The sequence below is a fragment of the Rhinatrema bivittatum genome, chromosome 14, assembly GCF_901001135.1.
Source record: "Rhinatrema bivittatum chromosome 14, aRhiBiv1.1, whole genome shotgun sequence".
Taxonomy (NCBI): domain Eukaryota; kingdom Metazoa; phylum Chordata; class Amphibia; order Gymnophiona; family Rhinatrematidae; genus Rhinatrema; species Rhinatrema bivittatum.
Window position 1 is genome coordinate 21501318 of NC_042628.1, and position 27184 is coordinate 21528501.

Genomic DNA, 27184 nt, shown 5'->3' on the forward strand with positions numbered 1-27184 from the left:
CCTCTGGGACAGGAGATATTAGCACAAAAGTAGATGATTCAGCTGAGAAAACAGTTGTCGGTGGTGTAACGATATTGAGCCTTGGAGGATACTTGTGGAGTTTCTCCAGAGTCACCACCAGCCTCTTCTCTTCCCTTCCCTTCATGGGCTTTTGAAATGTATGGCAAACATACAGTGTACTTGTGTTATCCTATTATAGGTCAGCGCCTATTATCTGATAATGCTCTAACTGCACTCCCGTTTAAATTGTATTAATTTTCCTTAGACATCAAATGAAAGGCATAAAGAGATCCAGGAAGGATGATCTTGAACAGCCATTCATACAGTGCTATTCTATCCCATCTTGTTTATGAGAGCGGAAACTTCCTTCTCTGTGAAATAAATATAACATAGTTGTACTGCCCCCTTTCCTGTCTTCTCCAGTCGATCATGCCTTTTCCTCCCTTCAAACGCACTTTCTTTTTCATTAGCACTACCTTCCACTTTATTATTTTACAATCCATAAAACATTTAGAACATTTAAGATACTCCTCACAATTATGAGAGCCTCTTGCCGATCATCAATGCATTATTTCAATTGCCAGAGGCGCCGCTGCAGACCCTGCCACACTGGATTCTCAGATCGTCCATAACTGTCTCTCCTCTCCCTTAAGCATTTTGCAACTTGAATTTATTCAACCACCATTCTGCAAACTGATGTATTCTCTTGTACAGTCTCAGGCCTTGCATAACCAACAGGGCCTATGTAGCCTTCTTTTCCATAGCTTGTCCATAGATCCCTGGGACCCCTTAATCAACCAAGGCTTCAGCAGCCCTTTTAGAGAAGCAACATTTAATCTTTTCTTTTTAGGTTCATGAATATGAGACAGAACTGGAAGATGAGCGCAAGCAACGAGCTCTGGCTGCTGCAGCTAAAAAGAAGTTGGAGGTGGACCTCAAGGATCTTGAAAGTCAAGCTGACTCTGCCATCAAAGGTCGGGATGAGGCCATTAAGCAACTTCGGAAGCTCCAGGTTTGTGGATCTTGATTTCAGTGTCCTGTGTAATGTCAGAAATTCAGAGTGCAATTTGATTTTTAGACAAGGAGATTAAAGCACTGGACAAGGTAAAATTTGTGTTTTGTGCATACCTGGGAACTCTCCAGATTTGGCCCAGATTTGACTCTGGAAAGCTAAAGGAATTCTGGGTCTCTAGGCCAACGTCAGAAAACTCCAGGTCCTGCTGCAGAAGCAGACCCTGGAAAAAAGAAAGAAAATGGGCTTGCGGCCAGAAGGAAGAGACCCGTGGGGCCATATGCACAAGGAATGGGGAGCATGGGCTCCATGCCGGAATGAAGACGGCTGCAAGGATGCACATGCAGAAGGAGGAGATGCATCTCCCCTCCCTCATCCCCCACCCCTAAAAAGGAAGAGATCAATTGCCCATGCGGCTGCAAGGAGGAGGCGTGTAGGTCTCCATGACATAAGGAGAGAGGAGGAGCCATACTGGGCCCATGCAAAGGACATTGCTTGAAGGAAATCTGTCCACCCTGGAAGAGGAGGCTGTTGTCATTGGTAGGTGTGGAGTGAAGAGAGAGCGAGTGAGAGTGGGTGTGAGAGAGGGAGAGAAATGAGTGTGAGTGAGCATGGATATGAGTGTGAGAGGGAAAGGGAAAGGAAGAGAAGTGAATGTGTGTGTTTGTGTGTGTGGAAGAGGGAGAGAAGTGAGTGAGAAAGCATGTGTACGAGTGTGTATGTGTGTGGGAGAATGAAGGGAGTGAGAGCGAGCTGTATTTTGTGAAAGAGTGTGAGAGGGAACATATGAGCATGTTAGCGTGTGCATATTTGTGAGAAAATTTGTGCACATCCTGCTACTGTACTGCCCTCCCCTCCCTCTAATCCACAACAATCTCAGGGCGACAAGCAATCAAAGGTTCCCAGGCCTGGTTATGGAGAATAAACGGATTATTTTCCAAGAAGGAAAGAAAGAAATTCTAATGATTTCAGGAAGGTCCTACCATCCAACTGGAATGCAGGAAGTTTTCTGTTTTCTAATATTTAAACTTCTTTTTTTATATAATTGTGATTCCTAGAAGACCTTTATATTTGCAATATAAAATTATAAATGAATTTGGAATTGGTTATTGGCTGATACAAAATAGCAAAAGCCCTAAGTTGCCCTGCACTGCACGCTAAATCTTGAATTTAATGCTGTGCGATACGTGGTATTCTGTTCACTTCTTTATGTTGGGTGACAAATTAAAAAATCAGAGCAGCATGCATCAGAAGAATGTGATAAAACACGAATGTAATTGTTTTCCATCTCTGAGGCACAAAATGTACCTTTTTTTTTTTTTTATTTCTCATCTCTAGGCTCAGATGAAAGACTACCAGAGAGAGCTCGACGATGCTCGCGCGTCCAGAGAGGAGATATTTGCAACGGCGCGGGAAAACGAGAAGAAAGCCAAGAGCTTAGAAACGGAACTCATTCAGCTGCAGGAGGTAAAAAATCCTCAGCTTCTGATTCACTAGCCCGGAGGCTAACTGGGCTGCCACCTTGGGCACCAACATTTCTGGGACAGCAAAACAGCAAACCTCTGTGCATTGAACCCCATCATAGTTGTTCCAGCTGGCAGAGCACCCCCCCCCCCCCCCCCCCCCCCCAGCACTGGCACCTCTCTCTCACCCGACACAGAGGTTCCCATCCCCCCCCTACCAAATAATGGCCTGGCCCCAGTGAGAGGAGAGAGGTCCCTCTGACACCAGTATCTGTCCTGCCTGCACTGCGCCTTGCTCTGCGTGATTCAAACAGCGGTGAAACCATGCAGGCAAGAAAGTAGCACCAGGGCCACCACCAGCTCTGTCCTCCTGAAGATGGAAGGGAGGGAGGGAGGGAGGTAATATGGGACTTGAGGATGAGGTTAGGCAGGGAGGAGGGAAGAGAAGAGGTAAGGTGGGACTCTGGGATGGGATCACTTTTTGTTATATTTTGCAGGATCTGGCTGCTGCAGAGAGGGCCCGCAAACAGGCGGAGCTGGAGAAAGAGGAGCTGGCCGAAGAGCTGGCAGGCAGTTCATCTGGAAAGTAAGAAAATGCATCCCCTACCTACAGAGAGCAGAAGAAAATATGTAGGTTACTTTAACCCTCAATGCAGTATGAATACTGAGTCAATTGTCAGATCACCTTAGTGCAATGGTCTGTCATAAGAGCATAACATAAGAACATGCCATACTGGGTCCGACCAAGAGTCCATCAAGCCCAGCATCCTGTTTCCAACAGTGGCCAATCCAAGTCACCAGGACCTAGCAAGTACCCAAACATTAAATAATTCTCAGGCTACTATGCTTATTAAGTAATAGCAGTTTATGAATTTTTCCTCTAGGAACTTATCCAAACCTTTTTTAAACCCAGTTACACTAACTGCTGTAACCACATCCTCTGGCAATGAATTCCAGAGCTTAACTATGTGCTGAGTGAAAAAAAAAAGGTCTTCAATTTGTTTTAAATGAGCTACTTGCTAACTTCATGGAGTGCCCCCTAGTCCTTCTGTTATCTGAGAGAGTAAATAACCGATTTACATTAACCTGTTCAAGACATTTCATGATTTTGTAGACCTCTTTCATATCTCCCCCTCAGTTGTCTCTTCTCTAAACTGAACAGCCCTAACCTCTTTAGCCTTTCCTCACAGGGCAGACATTCCATGCCCCTTATCATTTTGGTTGCCCTTCTCTGTACTTTCTCCATCGCAACTATATCCTTTTTGAGTTGCGGTGAGCAGAACTGCACACAGTATTCAAGGTGCGGTCTCACCATGGAGCGATACAGAGGCATTATGACATTTTCTGTTTTATTCACCATTCCCTTCCTAATAATTCCTAACATTCTGTTTGCTTTTTTGACTGCTGCAGCACACTGAACTATGATGCCTGGGTCGTAACTCCTAAGTCAGAACCTAACATTGTTTAATTACAGCAAGGGTTATTTTTCCCTATATGCATCACTTTGCACTTATCCACATTAAATTTCATCTGTCATTTGGAAGCCCAATCTTAATCTCATAAAGTCCTCCTGCAATTTATCACAACCCGCTTGAGATTTAACTACTCCGCATAATTTTATGTCATCCACAAATTTGATCACCTCACTCGTCGTACCCCCTTTCCGGATCATTTATAAATATATTAAAAAGCACTGGTCCAAGTACAGATCCCTTTTTCCACTGTTAAAACAGCCCGTTTAATCCGTTTCCTGTCTTTTAACCAGCGGTGCTCCTTCTCTTTAATATGTACCATATATGACTGGAGCAAACTTGCAGGCAGCTAATATTAGGAGTTAAAAGCTGGTCGCAGAACTAGTTAGAAATGTTTAGTTGGGATTTGCAATTATTACTGTACCATCATAAACTGAAAATTAGGGTTGGGTAGGAATGTATTGGATTCTGCAAACTTCCTGAATCACAGAAATGGCCAAATATGCTGCCCCTCCCACCCTCCAAAAATTATTTCGACTAGCCAAGGGTGGGGAAGATTTATGCTTGCTCGTAATTTTTTGGCGCAGCGCCGGAGAATTTTGCGGCACCAAAAACGCGCCTCTTGTGGTGCTTCTGGTGGTAGCTTTGAGTTGGACGGTGCCATAAAGTATTGTTGGTATAACCGATGGACACGATATCAGCCGTGGTGTGAGATGAACCGTGCTCCTTTCAATTGTGCAGGTCTGTGCTGCAGGACGAGAAACGCCGCCTGGAGGCCAGGATCTCGCAGCTGGAGGAGGAGCTGGAAGAGGAACAGGGTAACATGGAGGCCATGAGCGACCGCTTCAGGAAAGCATCACAGCAGGTACAATGAGATAGGAGGGCAAAAGATACAACCCCCCCCCCCAAAAAAAAAAAAAAAAGCATCAAAATATAGCTTTCTGGCCAGATATAGCCAAGTTTTACAACAGTGCAAAAATGACTCCAATTTCACCCTGTTTTTCCCCAGCATTTATCAGTTATATTCTTTGTTAAAGTAGGGATAATTTTTGCACTAGAACAAACGTTTGATAAATCGGCCCGTTTGTGGCCGCAGCCCCTCGACTTGGAGACTATGCATTGGAATTCACTTTTGATTGTCCAAAGGAAAGGAAGTCCCCTAGATCCCAGTAACCTGGTTTTACGTTTTGCTGTTAGAAGGCCCCCACCCCTCCCGAGCCACGGCAGCACGTAAACAGTGAATTATGTAAAATAAGTAATAAATGGCTTGCCTGGTGGCCCAGTGGCTGCTCTGTGGAAGGTCCCTGCTTTCGTTCCTGAATCGGGTCTTCTGCACCCCTGGGTCGGCCATGACTGGGAATGCTGCAGAGATGGGGAGGGAGGGGAGGAGGGGTGGAAAAGGAGTCATAGCCACCGTGTAATAGCAACAGCTGTTGGCCAGATTTAGAGCTCATGCCAAAGGGTTCTGGGAGGAGCCCTGGTGAATGGTTCTCGGCCTCGGCACTGGAAGGTCTCGGGAGGAAGATTCCCTGTGCGGCCGTGAAGAAAGGCTTAGGGCACCAGGATCCCAGCCCTGGTTCTGGCGGAGCTAGAAGGAGAAAGGAGGAACCACTAATAAGCTGTCCTCAGCAGCTAGGTCCAGGATATTCACTTTGGCTGGGATCAAGAATGTGAAAAAAGTCACAGTGAGTGCTGCCTGCCCGACTTTTCCACTTCTCTGAAATTTTTTTTGCAGGCGGAGCAGCTGAACAATGAGCTGGCGGCAGAGCGCAGCACAGCTCAGAAGAACGAGAGCGCCCGTCAGCAGATGGAGCGCCAGAACAAAGAGCTGAAGGGCAAGCTGCAGGAGATGGAGACTGCCGTCAAATCCAAGTTCAAGGCGACCATTGCCGCTCTGGAGGCCAAGATTGCTCAGCTGGAGGAGCAAGTGGAACAGGAATCCAGGTAAACCCGTGCAGAGGCCCTGGTCCTGCCCGCTCGCACACGTGTGCCTGTGTCACACTCACCCATGGCACAGCACGGGTCACTGCACAAGAGTTCCTTCAATCCCATGCTAAAACCAAAGCCCCCCCCCAAAAAAAAACATTTTAGTGGAAAATTAAAAAAGTATAGGTTAGATGATTTTTTTTGGGGGGGGGGGTTAAAAATATTTGTCTCCTTGCTTGGTGACCCAATTAAGAATTTCATCTTTCAGTGCCAAATATATTTATTTATTTAAAGCTTTTTTATACCGACGTTTGTAGGCACATCACATCGGTTTACATAGAACAGGAATAAAAAAATAAGAAACAAAACGTTTACAAGTAACAGAGGTAACAAAATAATGACCAATAATGGGAAACACAAAACCAATGGGGGTAAGAAATTTCTGGAAAAGATAGTAGGGCTTAACCCACCTCCCATCCCTCTCTAATCTTTTCCCTTTCCGTTCCCCTTATCCGCTCATCTTAGAATATAATATGTATCCTGTTATACCCTTAATTCGCATATGTTAAGATACTACCTTTTGAATCTTGTAAACCGTTGTGATGGCTTCACCGAATGACGATATATAAAACTCAACAAATAAATAAATAAACAAAGTCAACTAGGTAAGCAACGGTAAGGGTAGGAGATCAGAGGTTACTGTAGGAAGGGAAGAAGTGGTCTAGGGGTATGGGGGGTGAAGAAGTACTGTAAGGACAAGGGAGGGAGGGTGGGTGGGGTAGTTAAGTAAATGCCTGTTGGAAGAGCCAAGTTTTTAGTTTTTTTTTTTTAATTTCTGGAAGCAAGGTTCCATACGGAGAGTAGGGGGCATGGAGTTCCAATCTGAGGGTCCTGCAATAGATAGTGCTCGATCTCTTGTGGAGCTAAGGTGCGTGACTTTAGGTGAGGGTGTGTATAGGGTTCCTTTGTAGGCAGAAACTAGTGGGTCTGTTTGAGAAATGGAATTGAAGGGAGTCGTTTAGCCAGTGAACATTCTGGTTGTATAGGGTCTTGTGAATAATATGATTGCGATGATACTGGTGCAAGATTGCGATGGTGGTGCAAGGATGGTGGTGCAAATGATACTGGTGGTGCAAAGATACTGGTGCAATGATTGCGATGATACTGGCGCAAGATTAAGTAGCGGCGGCCACAATTGTAGATTCTGCATTACACAATTGCCCCCTAACCCGCGCCAGATGAGTGGTGGGTGAAGGTGGCTAATGACAGTAAGAGCGGTTACTGCAGCAGAGTCTCCGGCTAACAGGGCGAGCCCTTTTGGCAACAGAATCTCTGAGCTCAATATTCAGTAAGCCAGTGAGCGGCAAAAAAATTTCCAGGGCAAGTTACATGCAGAAAACTTCCCAGATATTCAGCAGGGCTTGTGCGCACAAGTCTCCCGTTGAATACTCTCAGATAAAATTACGCACGCAACTTTATCCAGGCGAAGCCACGACAGCTATTTTTCCAACCGGGCTTGTGTGCGTAACTTTAGCTGGAGAGCACGCAATGTGTGCTCTTGCTGGCTAAAGTTTGGCTCCGCCCCTGGAACACTGCCATTGATGCCCCTTTTTGATTGGGCAAAATTTGTGCACACAAAAAGTTGTGTGCACGAAATTTATGCAGTCAGCCAGGATGGGTGGGTATTGGGGGGGGGGGGGGTTTAATATTAAAAGCTTGCTTTTTATCCATGTAATTCAAAATGTTAATGCACAAAGACTTGTAGTATTGACCTCTCTCTGTATACTTTGCTAGGTTTGTATGTTGGTCAGTTTGTCTGTCACACTCAAAAAAGCAGATTGGCGCTGCCCTTTTGGGTCTTTTTAGGGACCGTACTCAGCTGCTATTCAGTTGTGCACATTATGGGCCAGATCTTAAAAAAATACGCGCAGGCGTAGATTTGTGTGCGCAACCCGGGGCGCCAGATAAGTAGCTCTGCTCCAGAACAACCCCATCCCACCCCTCACTTACCCAGATAACGTTTTAGCTGGATAAATAATTATCTGAGTAAATGGTGGCTGCCAAATGTCGCTGAATATTGAAATGCATCACTTAGCCAGATAAGTCCAAACTTATCAGGGTAAGTAGTGCTGAATATTGGCCTCTCAATTGCTGATTTTATTTCCTTAGGGGGTAATTAAGTTTATCACACCCATGAATGTCCCTTAGAAATCAGAATTAAAGATTAAAAGTCTTTGTGCATTAACTTTTTAAAGAGCCAAAAGGGGCAGCGCCAATCTACTTTTTTGAGTGTGACAGACAAACTGACCAACACACAAACCTAGCAAAGTATACAGAGAGAGAGGTCAATATGAAATGCTGTCATAAAATGCCTTTTGCATCCTGTGCATTTCCCACGGGTGCACACGTGTGCAACACGCTTACACAATGCTTCCATCAATGTCCAGCATCCCTGCATACGTGTTGTCTGTCGGCAGCTGAGAAGTGGGATATTTCCGGGGGAAGAGGTCGTCGGAGTGCTGCTTTACCCCTCACTACTTCATAAAAATGAAGAGATCCCTATTCAGCCACTGGCCGGCTGGTAAAGTGGTTGTGCCGTTAAATACACTCAGCTATCTTAAAGTTAACTGGATAAGTTTATCTGACCAATGTTCAGATTGCTCTATCGCTGTCCTAAAGCTATCCAGCTAGATCTGGATAATGTAGAAAACTGGCGTTATCCGACTAACTTAGCCATATAACCCTGCTCTGCCCCAGAACACCCCTGGAACGCCCTTGACACAGCGGGCTAAGCTTTGAACTGGCTTAAAATCCATCTGGCTATGTCAGGGCAGTTAGATTGGCAGGATTTTCAAATCCCGGCATTTATCCTGCTAAGTGCTAAACTTGGCTGGACTAATGAACCGAATATGGACCTCCTACATTTGGCACATGATGATATTAAGTGCTTTTGATTCTTTTTCTGACGTACTGGGTGAGGTGGGCTCCACTGCCAGGAAATGCCCATCAAATCTTGCAGGTGATTGGCTGGCAGAGGCATTCTGTTTTCTAAAGTAATGCCTTCTTCTGGAACCCTGTGCCATGCTCTCTCAATCCAGCCATCAGGTGTCACCTTTATTGATGATCACGACTCCTCACCTCCCTCCAGCAGGAGCTGTCGGCACTGCCGCCACCTTCTCCCCAGCCCCAGTTGACCCATGATGTGGAACAACTAATCCAAGAATTGAACCAGAGACGGCCTCCAGGCCGAGCCATGTTACCATATTTCTTTTCTTGATCTTTAACACACTTCTGTCTATGTCAAAGTAAGCCAGCTTGCTGGTTTCTCATCACAAGGATTATAATCTTTACAATCTTTTGTTGTTTTCTAAAATGTGCTCGGGGAGCCCAGCTTTCAAACCTATCCGCGATACAGTGTGCGCGTGCATGTAAGTGGACGTGTGGTGATTAATGCTAGTATTTGATAAACTGTGAGGCAGGAACCGCAGAGTTTATAAAATACTGTGTATTTCTGCTCGGAAGTAAGAGCATATGTTTCAGTATGTGCATAAATTTCCCATTCAAAAAAATACACACTCTACCCATTTTCTAAATGTATGTGCATATATTTTCCTCACAAAATAATAGACGCTGCATGAAAAAACATCCAGAAACAGAGGCAGATGTTTTATAAAGTGTGTGCACATACCAGTTTACCAATACTACCACCAATTCACATCCTTCTCCAGTTCACCTACACCCTCTAGCATTTCATTCTGAGACTCACCAGTTCACCCAGACCTCCCTTCCAAAACCTGCAGACAACAGACAAGTCCAATTTCACTTGCGCCAGTCAATTAGCCAGCATACAAGTGTATAAAAAGTGTATACAAGTGTATACGCATATATCTCTTACAAAATAGCACCTGCTGTGTATACTTTGAACCCTGCCCTAGAACACCACTACACTACCTCTTTTTCCCTGGTAAAATATATGCACTAAACTAAAAATACACAAGTATTTTCAAGGATTATAAAATAGCATGCATGCATGCATGTATATGCTATTTAGGAACATTTATACTATTTCTACGTGTGAGACACTTTTGAAAATTCATTCTATAATGTGTATTTGTAATTGGACACATTAGAAAATGCTTTTCTACAAAAAAATAATTCAGAATTTGAAAGTTTTATTGAATAGTGCTTCTGACACTGGTTACCTCTTTGTTTATCTGACACTGGTTACCCTCTTTATTTCCTACTCCCAGTTAAGGCTTCCTTGTTATAATGTAATTTTTATGCTCTCTAAATTGTCTTTTGTTGATTGGTTATGTATAGTTATTTATAGTTATTGCTTAGTTCGATGTAAACCGAGTTGATTTGATTTGTATCAAGAAGGTTGGTATATAAAAGCCTTCAATAAATAAAGAAATTTTTTTTCATGCTGACCATTTGCAGAGAAAAGCAGGCATCCACGAAGGCACTGCGTCAGAAAGACAAGAAGCTGAAAGACGCTTTACTGCAGGTGGAGGATGAACGAAAGCAAGCCGAGCAGTATAAGGAGCAGGTAATGCCCGACTCCTGCCAGAGATACAGAGAGAGCTGTGGCCAGTGAGCAGGACTGATTAACAGAGAGCGTAGTCTTACTGGAGTGAAAGTCCCACCTCCCATTCTCTTCAGTTTCCATCTGTATTTTTCTAAATGCATTTTTAAAATAAGGAGAAAGAAAATAATAATAGATGAGGAAACCTGAAAGCAGCAATTCAAGGGAGGCTGCGCTGTCTGGCAAAGAGAAGGAAGAGAGGCCCTTGAAGCCTCAGCAGATGGTTTCCAGGCCCTGAAAACCAAAATAGCATTTTAAAACGGACAAAAAAAGAAATAAAACCTTTAAGGAGTAAGCAAGACTTTCTCTCATTTTAAAGCAGCAGATGTATTGATGTGTGTATCTGTGCATTATTTATTTAGGTATGTGTGTATATAATATACATATATATATATGTTCTGCATGGGATGTGTATGTGTGTATATATATTATATAGGCACATCCACACACCTATGCACGACACAAATCTTGTATTTTTTTTAAATAGTCACAAATATTTGAATTTACTGATTGCTAAATATATTTTAAAGCAGCAATGTTTCGCCGCTCAGCCAGTTTTTTTTTTTTTAACTCCCATAATTTCCAGAACTAATAGAAATAATTTTAAGAATGAATGAGTTGTTTGGGGCGTGGGGAAAGGATGGCCTGGCCAGTTAGCGCTGGATGATGGAGCTGTACCAGGCCATGCAGGCGATCTGGGCTTGATGCTTGAGCACGGCTTCTGCTCCTCCAGCCGACTGGAAGTCTCATCCATTGCACAGCTGCGTCCCCTAGTGGCCAGACTCAGGTTGCATGCGTGCGTGCCAAGTCCTGGAAAGAGCCGCCACGGATTGTGGTCCCGGCCAAGAACCATTGCAACGATGGCTGAGCAAGACAGGAGGATTGGGGAGGGGGAGAATCTGAGAAGCGTTAAGACTTTGGGAGCCCAAGGAGGAAACTGCACTACCAGGAAAAAAAACAAACCCTAGCATGAATGATTTCTAAGGATCTAGTGTAAACCTGGCTGCCCCTGCCCGTCACAGATTTCCAGGCTGCAGTTATACCTCTCCTTATACGTTATGGAATGTGAGCTAAATAACGAGGCTCAGGAGAGAGGCTGAGGAAGGAGTGCAGCAGCCTTAGATCCTGCAACTGCGCCAACATGAAATTCTAAATTCATTTTTTTCCTTCCTGTTGGTTTGTTTTTTTTCTTCCTTCATTCACTTATAAGAGGCCCTAGAGCAGCGCACCATGCACAAAAGTACGGCTTAACAAGGATGCGATGGCGTATGTCAAGGGTATTTCCTATTTTCTTTCCTTTCATTTCTGATACAAAATGAAAGAAAAACGAACAAAAGGTTGCTCATTTTGCTTTCCTTTTGTTTGGTGCTGCTGCAATTGGAAGAAAAAAAAAACCAAAGCCACCATTTTTTAAAAGCTTGCACAGGAACCCCCTCCTTTAGTTTTTGTGAAACTCCCTGTGATCCCCTGAGGGGTGCCCCTATACTCCCTCTTCACCTCCCTTCCCTTCCTGTAAAATAAGAAAAATGATAACAGGAAGAGAAGAAAGAGGACTTCTGCCATGGATTTGAAAAGTCTACAGGTCAAGTCTTGGAAGCCCCATTGGTTTTAAATCTGTATCACCCAGAATCTACTTACCTTCGCAGAGCATGATAGCAGATGAATTGTCTTTTAAGTTCTATATACCACGTGACTTTTGTTTGGGTTTTTTTTTTGTTTGCTTCTTTGCTAGGCCGAGAAGGGCAACACAAGGGTAAAGCAGCTGAAACGGCAGCTGGAGGAGGCTGAGGAAGAGTCACAGCGCATCAATGCATCTCGCAGGAAGCTGCAGAGGGAGCTGGACGAGGCCACCGAAAGCAACGAGGCAATAACCCGGGAGGTGAACGCCCTCAAGACCAAGATGAGGTACAGGCGCTTCATTCTTAGGCTGGCTGGTTTCAGAGGATGAGAATCGTGTGCTCTTTTGTGGCCACCTGCAGGCAAAGGGCCCGTTTGCAGTATCCGGACTATTGAGAAGGGAGCACCAGCACCCCGGGCCAATGTCATCGGATGCCCTCCTTCCTTGCCTTGCCCTGCCCTCCCCTGGATGGCCGCAAAGCTCCAGCCCTCAAATTGGGGCAGGCTGGGATGTTATTGGACAGCTTGTGTGGAGCATGAGGGCACGTCCAGGGGAGAATATAGGAAAGGGGGCCAGCGGTGCACAGTTAGCCCCGCTGGCACCCCCGGGAGGGCACCCATCTTTCCCGGTCATGGCAACTCCCCAGTGAAAAGTAACCACGTTTTGTTTACAAACAGATATTTCTTTACCCAACTGCATGGCGAGAGTGAGCCAGGAAAGGCCCTTGCTTTTTTCGCTAAGGACCTCATGCTCACAAGCCTGACCTGCCCTCCCGCACAGAAGCCCAGCGGGAAAGGGTTCAGGGGGCGCTGTGGAACCTGGGCGCACAGGGCCCTGGACTGACTAAACCTTGCACTCGCTGCCTTCTGAGGGCAGCGTCACTGCCGCTGGAATCCTTGTGGTCTGCTAGGGGTTTCCGAAATTCTGGGCAGGAATGGAGGTTGATGGGGGGGGGGGGGGGGGGGAGGGTAGATAACAGCAGTGATGGGCAGGAAAGGCTCACAGGTCCAGGGAAAGCAAAAACTTTGCCACCCCCTAAGTTTTGCATATCTGGGCAGAGGCCATGTAGACCTGTATGCGACCTCTGGCCTGGGAGAGGGTATACGACTCGTTTCTGTTTTTTCATTTTGCAATGAATATCTACTCACTTCTATCCTCTCTCTCTCTTCAGTGTCTCCTTTTCTCTCATTCCCTGTTATGCAATGCTTCTTAACTTTCCTACTGGTATTAAAAAGATTATTCTCCAATTTTAGAAACTAAAAAGTCAATTTCACCTTCACAGGACCCCCACTTATAGAGGGGTTTCTCCCATTCTGTGTCTGAATCGTATTTTCCAAGAAATGTTGTCCTGACTAAAACGAATAGTAACGGAGCCTGAGCTACAGGTTCAAAGTAGCTATTCTGTTCATTTTTTATTTTTTTTATTTTCTTCTATAATCTCAGTGTCAAGAAGGCACAATAACTTGCCTTGGCCAGGCTGTTTCAGCAACAGCCATTTGCATCAAAAAATCCTGCCTTTTAAAATGCCTCCTCTTGTCCGGCAGGCATCTTCAGTTCTATGAATAAGAATGGGTCTGAGAGATTTTCTTGCATCTGTTCCACAGTAGCATTACTGGAATATAGCAATAAGCCCACGCCCCCATCAGCTTTAATAAACACACTACTGTGAACTAAGCTTTCACCTCTCTTCTGTGATCTAAGCACTGTAAAAAAAAAAAACAAAACAACTGTATCTCACAAACGCATCAAGTGGTAATAGGGCCTTTTGCATATAATCTTAACTCAATGCCCCATGTGCAGAGAAAGGAGATTGAGTTTGTTTTATTTTCTTGATCCAGTAAAACTTCTCCACAGGACATTTTTTTTTTTTCATGAAAAGTGGAAACTTCACAAGATGAGTTCTACTGCACTAACTTAAGCGCCCGGTTGTATCAAACATGCTGCCTCTGGGCTTTTACAGCTTCAATAAAAAAAAAAAATGTCTGGCTGGCTGATGCACTTAAAGGCAGATTTTAAAAGCCCTATGCGCGCCAAAGCCAGGAGATGCCCGCAGACGTTGGACCAGTGTGCGCCAGGCGGATTTTAAAAAGCACGCGAGCATGCACGAATCTCCCGGCCTGCGCACGGAAAATTATTTTACAAATAGGGGCAGGGCGTGGGCATTCCTAGATTTTTCAGTGAAATCTGCGCACAAGTATTTATGCGCATAGCGCGCGCCGGGGTCCCCTACCGTGTAACTTTACTTCAGCTATGGATGGCGTGTAAGTCCTAAAACCCTCCCCCAAGAGGTTAACGAGGTTTTAAGGGTTGGGGATAACAGGGTGAAAGGTAGGCTAGTTAACTAGGGAGATTAGGAAATCCTATCCTTTACCTGGGCGAACTGGGAATGAACTGGGGAAACTGGGAATTGCGTCGCCGCGCGTCTACTAAAATCCCCCCACTTGCACCGTGGAGGCATTCGCACGTGCATGTCCAGATAAAACTGTGCGCACAAACAGTCGCTTTTATACCATGCGCATGTTATAAAATGACTGCGTCCATTGGCGCATCCCGGCAAACGCGCGTACATGTGCACCTTGTTTAAAAGTTACTGTCCCCGGGAGCAGTTTTCCAACCGTCTACATCGTACCAAAGTCCACGCATGCTTTTTAACCTATGGACCGTACACCAGCTTTTAAAGCAGGAACCTGCGTGTTTTTTGCCGTGAAAGTCGCTGCAGGTACAGAGTGCACGTGTGGTGGCCCATATCCGCTTTTTCTGCAGGTAAATTTTTGCTAGAGAAGTAAGCATGAAGCTTTGCAAATGCAGTCGCCGCATGCGCTATTCCTCCCCGGACTTAAAAGTCCCCGGCGTCACTTCCTCTCAATGAGGCAATAAGCCATCAGGCGGGAGTTTATACGGATATTCGGCAAAACTTACACCGATCCGTTTTCTGTTGAATATGGCCGGGTAACGTTTAGGACAGCTATTAGTCTGACCTGAGCTATCCGTGTCGTTTTAGCTGGTCAGCACTGGATAGCAACGCTGACTGCCCAAAGTTTAACGGTGCCTGGGAACACCTCCAGCACCACTACTTTTTATCTGCATACATTTTGGGCAGGCAGACAATTTGTTGTCTGAGATGGAGATGGGGAAGGGTGGTATACTAGTGGGGTTTGTACGGCTTACTCCAAACTCTTTTGACTATTGACCTCTAATCGAACACATGTTTGGCAAGCTATGTACTCTCAGTCACGTTGAGGGAGGGTAATTATCAGATGGCCATTTAATGCCAGTAAATCACTTTGAAAATTCTTTCCCACCAATAAAAAAAACCAAAAACGTGCACGGTGCACAAGGTCTCTCCCAACTATATAACCTGTTCAATCCTGGTGAGATTTATTTATTTATTTCCAGTACCAAACTGACCAGAACGAGGTACAACAATAAACAAACCCCAATCTGAAATCTTTAATTCAAAAAAGAAAAATAATAAAATAACTAAAACAGAATTAAAGCAGCATAAAATCTGTAGGACCTTACTCCTAGAGGATAATCAGACCACAAGCCCTAAAGCCACCCCCGTTATCAGTGCCATCAACAATTCATGCTGGGAAATAACCATCCTTTCACTTTCTTTCTGAAGGTCACATAATTGACCTCCAACGTAATGGCTAACGGCTCCGAGTTCCACAATTCGGGTCCAATCCCTGAGCATGCTCTTTTGCTGCAGACTGTTGTAAGTGCCTCCATGTAGGTTGGAATATTGCGCCGACTGAAGGTTTCGCTTAGGAACAGGGCCGTAGACCAGCTTTCTTAAATAATTGGCACCCAAACCCTGCTTGATTTTATACCTTAAATGTCAAGATTTGAAACTGTATTCGCTCCTCATTGGGAAGCCAATGGAGTTGCATCAACAAACGTCTCCAATGAAAGTTGAGGGCATGAATAAATGAACATGGACGCAGCACCCGACATTCCTAAATTCTAGTTTTAGTTTGCATCTTGCATTTTTAATATAGAACAACCTGCAGAGCCTGATTCGTCAAGGTCTTTACCCACAGACACAGAATGAGAGAAAAGCCAGACTATTTGATTTCATTTCCCACTGAAATTAATTCTCAGTAACTAAGAGCCTCAAGCACTCGCCAGCCCAATCACCCACTCCTCCAGCTCCAGCATTTGCTGCGGTTTTGGTAATACATGGCCCTCTCAGATTAATTTTTTTTTGGTGTGGCTACACCTCAATGTCTATGTGGCCAGTTTACATTAAGAAAACCTGCTTTGTGTGTCTGTTTTATAGCTTAAAAGGTTAGTACAAGATGCCATTTACTAACGTGTGCTTAGTCTATAACTGCTGTAGATTCTCTCTCTCTGTTTCAGAGGAACACAGGAATCTCCACCATGACAGAGCAGGTATACCATGCCTTCAGCTTTGCAGCCACAGTCCTCCTGTATATGTTGCACAGATCGCCAATTTTCCCCCCTTCATTCTGTGTCCTAGTCAATCTAAGCGGCATGCCTGCAAAACCTGAAGGCTTGGATATCTTTGCACCAATTCCATTTTTACCAAAAGAGAGAACAAATATTACAATGAGCGGTTGTATCTCAGCTTTACGAAATGCCCTTTCTGTGGCTATGCTGCGTTAGAATGAACTCTGCTGTCACCCACTGTTATTTTTGGAAGGTCCGAGCTCAGCTCATTGAACAAGGTTTTGTTTTCTGTGCTGTTTCCATGGCATCTTTTCCTATGTCAGCAGTTGGGAATGATTTTTCTTCTACATCAGATTAATTCATTTTGCGTCTGTCTGCACCCTGTTATCAATTTCTTTATTATTACCTTAACGCACCTATAATTCATGTTAAAGCAGGAGCACTGGTCAGCAAATTATGAAATCATCAATCCTTGTTTGAGGAGAAAAATAATTTGCCCTTTCGTCCTCGGTGCTCTTTAATTTGTTCAACCGTTTTCAGAACACTTTGCAATTATTAGTTTTGAAATTGGGTAAATGAATGTTCCTAGTTGCCTCCGGGCCATCAGTGAAAGTGATCCATCATCTTTCAATTACAGTGGGATCTGAACATGCAGTCCTGCTTTAAGAGAAACCAGGGTGCAGTCGGCAATGAATGAATAAAACCCAGCCCCCAGCTCACCTGCTTCTGATAATCCAGAACCATCCAATAAGATTATTAGAGATGGGTCACACAGTTAGTGATCCAGACAAGGTGGGATGTTATTGGTGTACGATCCAGGCCAGACAGAACTGGTTCTGATCTCTCCAATAAAAGCAGGGTAAAAAATAAGTGACCCCTGCTTTGTAATCCATAAAAAAGCTCCTTCCTTTTCTTGTCTTGCATCGCCCTCCCAAAAATGTTTGATCAAGACTGGTTTTGCTTCTTGATCTAAACCTGTACCTCTCTCTAAACATGCAAATAGATTTTGATTGCAGTCAAAATGCTTTCTGTGCAGTGCTGGTGCTTGTCTATAGATCCCGGGTTGCACTTTTTGATATGTTTACAGCCCTGCAAATCTTACCCTAGAGTGCAGGAAAGTTACAATCAATCAGCCAAAATGCATCAGGGGATGCCTGCATATTTTATTTTGGGTATTGCCCTTGCATGAACTTTGGGGGAAGAGTAAGTGAGGTGCGCCTGGCAACTGTAGTGTGATCAATGAATAACAGGCAGACACTTGAGTATACAGGAAACTTAGTAATTTAGAGGTGAATTTTAAGACCTGCACATGCCAGAATCGGGTGTTACATGCACAACACGGGCTCGCATGCACTCACCAAATTTTAAAAGCTGGCCAGCCGTGCACATATCTCCTGCACATCTAAAAAGTTTTCAAAAAGGGGTGGGGCATGGGCATTTCAGGGCGTGGCTAAGGGATGCAAGCACCCAGATCCCCCCTGCTGTGAAAATTTACTTCTGCTAGTGACATGTATAATTAAAGAGAGCCAGTGCCCCTTAAAATTTGGCACACATGGATACAGTCAGGCTATTTTATAATGTGCGCAAGATATAAAATGGCCACATCCCTGGGTGCACACCAGCACACACATGCACCTGTGAGCTGGTCTGAAAGTTGTCTTAGATAACAATGCAGGCAATGGCCTGAAACAGCAGACAGAGGACTTAAATTTTTTTTTTTTAGAAATATTGAACATGATATCAACTACCTGATTTAGTATTTAAATGCATGGAGAACAATAATCAAAACTGCCCGCGTTAGGTGAAAGCCCCTGCAGTGTTCTCATCAACCATCAACGTAAAAGAGCACACTTGCCTTTGCACACTTATCTGCAAATGATTTGGGCAACATTCAAAGCCTTTTCCATGGGGAAATAAACATTTTACCTGAAACCATGGAGGCTTTAAATATTGTCTACCCCATCCTATTTAAGAGGAGCTAGAAGGAGTAGTAAACTGGCTCTAACTAATCCTCCCTACCCTTTGCTAGCAGGCTTTCCAGAAACAATACTACAGAACCAGGATTAAACCCATATCACGCCACATAAAGCATTCAGTCCACTCTCACCCCCCACCCCACCCATCAGATGGCCAATTATATTTAATCAATCATATCCTGTGTACTTTGATGTCTGGCCATTATCCATTCAGTCTCACTGGTGTTCTTTGGGAGTCATTTGGGCCGAGTTTACTCGTTATCTTGACCATGCATGCAGTTCAGGCACTGACAGCCTCCTGCGGGTATTTTTTTTTTTTTTTTACCTCCATTCTCTGTTAAGAGAACGCAGTCCGCCACACAACGCTGCTGTCGATCTGTATAACCATTTTCACAGTTGCATTTCACTGTTACAAATGTCAGCTTAAACTTCTCCATGTTGTAGTTCCCTACCAGCACCTGTCATAGGGCTCCCCTTTCAATAAAAGGTACTGTATTCTATGTGCTTCACAGTTCACGATGGTGAAGGGACACACACCGTTCCCTTTGGGGTGGATGGGAACAGCACAAATATTTACCATTGCTTTGTAATATTTGTGGGATCTTCTCTTTTGTGCTACGTTTGGCTTTGCTGCTATGACACAAATATCGGAAGGTGTGTGTTTCTCTCTGCAACTGACAATTTCACCAATACAGATAAATTTAAGAGAAAGTAAATTTCACTTCTGGAGTAGGTACTGATCCATTTTAGCAACAAAATTTACTCTTTTTTAAATCTAAATAAAGGTAAAGTATAAATATTATCTTTTTCTGCATCTCATCGCTTTTTCTTTCTTTTTTTTTTAACTTTTTAAATAACTATTAAATAAAAAAATAAAACCTGGCAAATCCACCCCTTTCAAACAGCAGCCACACCATAAGGCGAAATAAAGATGCTACACCTGCAAAATCAAATTAAATGGGCAAAAAATGTACATAAGAGAAATTTTAACACACAACAGAGCTCCCCTTCCTCTGCCTTTCAGATGTGCCAACAGAGTGGCCCCCCAAGCTGCCTCATAGGACCCCTCCCGTGTGGTTAAGAAATCCATCCACAGCAAGCCCTGCTGCCGTCAGCTATCCCAGCACTGAGTTTCTTCTTAGATGACCTTTCTCCCTGCCATTAATGATTTCTTAATTACTGCCATAAGGCAAGAATGACCACAAACAGGGAAGAAAACAAGAGCCTTGGATTGGTGGGTAGTGGTGGGCTGCCCACTCTTAACCGACAGCAGGACAGGAGTACAAGATACGCACTACAGGTGCCCTAGCTCCAAAGTGGCACGAGCAGACATCAAGAGGGACTTGTCCATAATCATTGACCATAAGACTTGCCCTACTGGCTCAGACCAAAGGGCCATCAAAGCACACTGTCCTGCTTCCCACCGCGATCACTTCAGGTCACAAGTACCTGGCAGGATCCAAAGGAGTGCACAAGAGTCCATGCTGCTTATCCCAGGGATGAGCAGTGGATCTCCCCCCCATCCACTTTCATAATAATGGTTTATGGCCTTTTCGTTCAGGAACTTGTCCAAACGTTTCTTAAACTCATTCAAATAGGAGTTCAGTAGGTAGGTGCTCATTATAACCATATACTGCTGCAATAAGTATTTCCAAATACCATCCATGATCTGATTCACCCTCTGTTGCCTCAGGTACAAACTTAATTATGAGCCCTCTGGGGCCAGGGAAATATCTACTAGACGTGCATGCAACTCACCTTGAGCTACCACTGAAAAAGTGAGCACTAAAATCCAAATAAGTAATCTTGTTTCCATAGGCGGAGTTAAATGCCCACATTCTTCTCTCACTTTTTCAATAGAGGCTTTGCATTACCATAAGACAAACCTGTGCAACTTTTTGAAAAAGCTGGCTACGACAGCTAGCTTTAAGATAACTTCTTAGCCCAAGTATCGTTTAAAGTGAAGTGGCACAACCGGCAGCACCTCCTCCCCGAGGACCAGGCCTAGAACAGCGATGCTGCATGGCTGGCCAGAGCTTGCTGAACGTAAGGGTGGCAGGGCAGGTTCAAATAACAGATGAGGTAGAAGCTTAACCTTATCTGATGGCATTTACAGGCCCCCTTCCTGCAACCATGACATCACGCTTTGGGGATAATTTTCAAAAGGAGTAAGCACGTACCCGTAACTACTTTTGTAGCAATTTTCAAAAGCCATTTACTGGAGCAAAGTGCACATAGGTGAGTAAATCCTATGGACAATTCAGGGGCATATATTCTAGCAATTTTCAAAAGCCCACTTACTTGAATAACTGCTTTTTAATATCAGGCCCTTTGAATTCAAGTGGCTACAGTAACACATTGCCGATTCGTACAACAAACAGCCGCCTATACACTTTACATAACAGTGAGCTTCAAGAGTGGCTATGCCCTAGCCCTGCCAGGGTTATCAGTGACTGATGTTTTTCACAAGGAAATGATGCACCTTTCCATATTTATGCATGATTGCTGTGCAAGTGGAAAGCATTCACAAGATTATTCTATATACCTTTTAGAAGTGAAGTGCTTTAAAAACAAAAAAAAAGGCAGAGCTGCTTACCTGTAACAGGTGTTCTCCAAGGACAGCAGGAAAAAAACTGGCTAAAACAGTGGTGGGCTGCCCAGTCAAAGCTTCCCATGCCGGGCTGCATCGGATGATGTCACCCATGTGTGAGGACCAACATCCTGCTGTCCTTGGAAAAAAAAAAATTAAGTTTTTTTTTTTTGTAGAATTCTGGCCCTGTGCTTTTGCTTAGTGTAAAGACAACCTTCTGCACCTGTTAGCAAGCTGCTCGGGGTGTGCAACAATATAGCCTCCCTGCTTACAATGTACAGTGGTATAAATAGGAGTGAGAATAAGGAAAAAAAAATGTATAGTACATAAATGCAGCTCCAACACTGCTCTCGACATTAATGGTGGGGGTGGAAGGGAAATAGAACCAAAAGGTTACTAAGAGCCACGAGAAACAGATAAGTATGAAGAAAAGAAAAGTGTGAAACTTGCTGGGCAGACTGGATGGGCCGTTTGGTCTTCTTCTGCTGTCATTTCTATGTATAAAGGACCCAAAAGCAAGAAGAGTGAAAAATGCAATAGGCCATACGGCTCTGCACATACACTATAACCTTTGAACCCATTGGTCAGTAAAGTCTTGTACACTCAAATGCTGCTTTTACATAGGACAGTACTGTAGAGGAGGACAGTCACGACAGCAGGAGCTCTAAAGGTTTGTCCCTGTTCCACTTTTCAGTCTCACAGACGTTTGTTCCTTTCTTTACTTACAGGCGAGGAAATGAGCCATCTTTTGCCCCTCCACGAAGATCTGGTGGTAGGAGAGTAGAGAACGCAGAAGGTTCAGAAGAGGATGGTGATGCACGAGAAATAGATTTCAATGGAACAAAAGCCGCTGACTAAATCTTTCTGAACTACCACCGCAAACAGATTTTATAAAAAGGGACAATATTTAGCACTGTATAAAATCGATTTTAATTTGTAATGCCACACTACTGAACACAATCTGACTCACCCTCTTAAAACCCATACATGCACATCATTCTCTAAGATATTTATTAAAAAAAAACAAACAAAACCCAAAAAACTGCTGCCAGCTGCTCAACTGTTTCTCAACCTGTTGGGAAAGAACGTTGAATGGTTTCTCGCTTTGTATGCACGTAATCCATTCAGAAGGGCCCAGGCATTAAGATTTATTCCATTTGAGGGTCACTGGTTGACAAACACCAGCCCCCACTGTCCTAAAAGGTCTCTAATTGCAAACAGCAACATTTTGCTAGAGATGAATAAGCCAAGATGACCACCACCTCCTCTTCCATTATGTAATCACTCTTAGCATATTTTATTTTTCTGGATACTATAACTGATGCACTGTTCACGATGCCATCAAAGTGCCTTTGTTTAGTCACTTATATAAATTAAGAAAAGAAAAGCCAGAATTTTTGCACTGTTTTCTACGCACTGTGATCTGAAGACACTTACATCAATAAGAGGTTAATAAAGCACTAGGAATGAAGTAATGTTTTCCTTCTGTATTAGCTACACGACGGTACAGCTAAAAATGGTACTGATCTAGGGGATTGTGTTTGAATGTCTTCCTGGTGTGGGCTGGTAAGATGCGCTGTCTTACGACTCTTCAATAAAACGTTGCAAGATGTCTTATGCTTTCTTTTCCTTTTCCCATCATCAAGCATGACTTTACACTTGGCTCTAGTACACACAGCTTAGTGTCATTGAGAATGATTGAGAGCTTGTGTGTAAGTAAGAGAGAACTGTATGTGCGAGAGACTGGTCAGAGAGGTGACGTGTGTGTGTGTGTGAGACAGACTGAACAGGGAGATATGAGAGAGAGAGAGAGAAGGGTAAGTAAAGGTGGCTTTTAGTTCATTTTTCTTGACTACCATTTTAATTATTGGGTATTATGTGATGTGTCTGCTGTTCTGAAATAGTTTATTGGTGTTTGAAGAATTTTTAATAATTTAAGAGTTTTTGATTGTTAGATGATGTTCTGTTCATCAGCTGTTTTCGAAACATTTATTAATATAGTTTTACAGTTACTTCTGTGTGGGGATCTATAGCAGCTTGGCTTGTTCTGTTTTCCTAATAGGAGGTGAATTAGTGTTTGGGACCTGATTTAATATTTGTAGTGTTGCCTTTTCATAGATAGGGTTATGTGTTCCATAATGCAGGTGTAACTTTGTGCAGATTAGTTTCTGTGCATTATTGCAGATCCTGGGACTGTGTTAGGTGCTATATTTCTCTTTCCATTTCTCCAGGTTTGCACTGCATGCAGAGTGGCTTTTTTGAGTTTCCATTCCAGTTTGTGTCCATATTTGTAATTTATGGTCTTTCTGTACTTGGTGAAGGTCAAACTTGTGTGTGTGACCGAGGTGAGGTATTTAACTAGCACGTAGGCTAGTAAAATACCTCACCTTATTTGTTGTGAATTCTCAACAGGACATGCATTGGTGGTGAACTGCTGTCTTTTTAGAAGTAGGGCACCTGATAGCAGAATATCTTTTTTGTATGGTGATTGTACGGGGAATGTTCTAGTTCTGCTTTATACACATTACTGACGGTCAGGGAAGGGGGGTGGGGAATTCCCACTACATGAGATAAACCCATCCACACAGAGATATAGAAAAGTCACAAAACGTAAATACAGACTGCTGATTATATTTTAATGTTATTTTCAATCGGCAGGTACAATTGTATGAAGAAACTTGCGTTATGGTTTCTTGGATAAAGCTGTGTTACAAAGCTCATTACTTAAGTGTAATTAATAGTACATACAGTTTAATGCATATCCTCTGACCTTGCATTAATTATGCCTACCCCCATAAAGAAATGCATTATAGATCCCCGATCTGTATTGTAATATGAAAAAATAAATAAAAATAGATTGCGTGGTCTGTTTTATATACAAATTGCTTTAACTCGCTTCCACGTTCTGTTAGAAGGCAAAATGTGAATTTGGTTATTTTTTTCCCCATTTATGTACAGTGTAAAAAAATAAAAATGAAGTTACTGCCCAGTAACAATTCTAAAGTTAGTTAAAAAAAAATTGCTTTTGCTGCCCTGAAATGTCCAGTGAAGCAATCGTCAGATCATGTTATTTGGGAACTTGAGTACCCCTTTCAGAGTACTGTGATGTGGATGTGACATTTTACATATCTATAAAAATCCTATGAGAAGTTTTAAAATATATAGAGGTGAAATAAAAAAAAAAGATTTCTGCTATCACACCCACACAGCAATGTCAGTCGTTCGATAAAATGTACACTAAGCCCCCATCTTCCCTCTTTACTGCGAGTCATGATCTGTCAAAAACATTGGCTGTATTTGCCAAATTTAATACTGTAACTACTATTTGCAAAAAAAGTGACAACCTACTAAAAATATTCTACTTCAGTCCGTGAATATTCCTATAGTAGCATCTTGACTACACCTGGTGAAGACGTGAGAGTCTGTGTAGGAATGTTTGAAGGCAAAGATCCAAATTCCAACCGCTTCGATAACCTGCGAACATAGGACAACAACATCAACTGGATTCCATCATCATTTACTGCCACTTATTCTCTGGACATATATTTTTGGCAATATTCTTTAAATTTGGTTTTATTGCTGTAGGCGAGTTCTCTTCCAGGGAGCTCTGGAGGGACAGGAACGCGCGCTGCATGGGAGGGAAGAGAGAGAGGGCCAGAACACTCTTTGTTTATAGCATCTTGGGAAGTTTATCTGCCTCCATGACCGTCGGTATCCCAGCCAAAAGTCTGTTCAGCTGGACACTGAAGAAAGGTGAACCTGGGCTAACTCAATGGCAGGGCTGTGACACACCCCCCCCCCCCCATGCAGCAGGACCCGGGCCTCGTTCCCAGCTCACCTTTGTCGGCACCCCAGGTGGGCTGGGAATACTGTAGAGGAAGCTTTAACAGTCCTTGGGAGGAGTTAATTGGGGGGGGGGGGGTGAGAGTCAGTCAGCAAGCACACAACGGTGACACCTAGAAAAAAAAATTTAACTGAAGGGTGTTGCCCCCATTTTATGGGGAAAAAGGTTAATGTGTCCGTCCCCTAGTGGCTGGATTTAGGACCGGTGATGGCAGGGTTCCAGCCCCCCCTGGCCAAGAGAGTCACCATGACGACTGAAGTAAAGTCGAGAGGGGGTATTTAAAAAAAAAAAAACAACAAAGGAGAAAACCAATCCCCGGGTAAGTTGTGTCCGAAGGCTCACGGGAACAGATCCAGCGCTGGTTCTGATTGAGCAGAAGTGCTAAAGAAGTAAGAGGAAACTGCCAAGTCAAAAAACAAAAAGGTGAAATGATATAAGGTGATCCTTTGACTAACATTTGTATAACATCCAACTACTTTCAAGGTTGCCATGCAAAAAACAAAAAAAAAAAACCACTCTCTGCCATGCTTTTGTTTCAATAGAAAATACAGGAGTGCAAAAAAAAACAAAACACAAAACTCTCAAATGAACACAAAACACTAAAATTAGGCCCAGGTGATAAATGGTTCCAGAATTCCTGAAGCCATCACTATGGAAACATTTGTCCCTAACTCCCAGCTCCCCTCCCCTCCAAGGCCTATCTTGGCTCCTGTTGTCTGTGGGCCCAGCACTACAGGAGTTCCCCTCCCACCTACTTTCAGTGGCAGGGAAGGGAAAGCAGAGCTGCTTGGACGACGTCATCAGATGGAGCCCAGATGCAGAAAACCTACGTCAAAGTGTCTAGAACCGACGAGGCACATTTAGCATGAACAGCATTCCCTATACCACACAGCCACGTGGGGTCCCTCTCCAGTCTTGTAATAGAAAATGATGATTAAAATTAAAAAAAAAAAAAATAGGAGAAACCCAACTCCATGAGGAGGCAGGTGGATCTTGTGAGGACTATCCTGCTTTCCTTGGAGAACATCTGTTACAGGTAAGCAACTCTGCTTTCTCTGAGGATAAAGCAGGATGGTAGTCCTCACACAAATCCCTAGTTACAGACTGCTCCCTAACACCAAAGAGGACAGACAACCAACCAGGTGCCAACAGGCACACCACCACCGGCGCTGTTGGTAACAGAGGGGGAGACAGCCTGAACACAAACAGGAGAGTTGGGTTCTACACCTTAAAACAGGTTTCAAAGGACAGACTGGCTGAACCAACTGTTGCATCGGACATCCCTAGCCAGACAGCACAGAGATGTGAATGTGTGGAGAAAACTCCACGTCACAGCCTTGCAGATCTCCTCCACGGAACTTATTGTATGTTAGGATCATTTTATGATTATTTTAATTTGTTTCTTTTATTCCTAGTATACTTTAACCAAGAATTAGTCTATGGTAATGAGTTAGATATGGTATAGATGAATTGTTTATTGAGTGGAATATTATTGAAATTTGTAATTGATTGTCATTTTGTTTTATGATTATGTTTATTTTTGGGCAACGTATATTAGCTGTCAATTTTTAGTTCTAAATTTAATTTGTTGAAGTATGTTTTAATTATTTATGGGTTTTTTTTAAAGAATTATGTAAACCGACTTGAAGTAATTAACGAAAGTTTCGGTACATAAAAAGGTTAAATAAATAAACTGCTCGCAAGTGGACCACTGATGCTGCCATGGCTCTGACAGAATGAACCTTGACCTGGGGTCATAGGGTTGCACATCTTCACTGTAAGCGAAAGGGGATGGGTCCCTAGGTGCTCAGCCTTCATCCAGAGGTGCATACACCAGTAGAACTGGATGGGGGCGACAGGCCTTGATGCCGATGCCGCTGACGCCACCTGATCTGCCACGTTCCGTCCGGGCTGACAGCATTTTAAGCCTGGGCGGAGGAGGATCGGGAGCAGCTGGGTCAGTGGGGGACCGGGAAGTGTGGTAACACACCTGCGTGTTCTTGGCGACACACCTGCGTGTTCTTGGCGACACACCGGTTGAGAACCACTGCTATAGAGGCAGGGTGAGGGGTGATGGTGACACTTAACGGCCAGCCTCAGGACACACCTCTACCCTTTCTCAAAGGGTGTGGCTGCGACGGTCAGGCTAGATTGAGGGAAGGGAGGATAAATTCAATAAGCCAAGACCCCCAAGGTAGTTGCCAACGAAAGGGTCAAGGCTCTGCGGCCTAGTACAAGTCAGGTTTTGATTAAGCTAGAAACCCACAACATACGGCAAGATTGGA

At 43.8% G+C, this 27184-nt stretch overlaps 2 protein-coding genes across 7 annotated transcripts in view; one reads left to right on the plus strand and one right to left on the minus strand.

Annotated features, from left to right (window-relative positions):
- The window catches only part of MYH11 (myosin heavy chain 11), a 111288-nt gene extending 88619 nt beyond the window's left edge, over positions 1-22669 (plus strand). For 2 of the 3 annotated variants that reach the window (XM_029576122.1, XM_029576123.1), the window contains 8 exons: positions 851-1012; positions 2351-2479; positions 2973-3061; positions 4689-4812; positions 5683-5891; positions 10314-10422; positions 12191-12363; positions 21784-22669. In XM_029576122.1, the coding sequence (XP_029431982.1) occupies positions 851-1012; positions 2351-2479; positions 2973-3061; positions 4689-4812; positions 5683-5891; positions 10314-10422; positions 12191-12363; positions 21784-21913 (1125 nt within the window). In that variant the 3' untranslated portion in view covers positions 21914-22669. Of the gene's footprint in view, positions 1-850; positions 1013-2350; positions 2480-2972; positions 3062-4688; positions 4813-5682; positions 5892-10313; positions 10423-12190; positions 12364-16438; positions 16472-21783 lie in introns of all 3 variants that reach the window. The other variant, XM_029576124.1, reaches the window with a different exon arrangement.
- A 1001-nt stretch (positions 22670-23670) lies between these two features.
- The window catches only part of NDE1 (nudE neurodevelopment protein 1), a 28516-nt gene continuing 25002 nt past the window's right edge, over positions 23671-27184 (minus strand). For all 4 annotated transcript variants that reach the window (XM_029576019.1, XM_029576017.1, XM_029576021.1 and 1 more), the window contains exon 9: positions 23671-24529. In XM_029576019.1, coding sequence (XP_029431879.1) covers positions 24436-24529 — 94 coding nt within the window. In that variant the 3' untranslated portion in view covers positions 23671-24435. The remainder of the gene's footprint in view (positions 24530-27184) is intronic.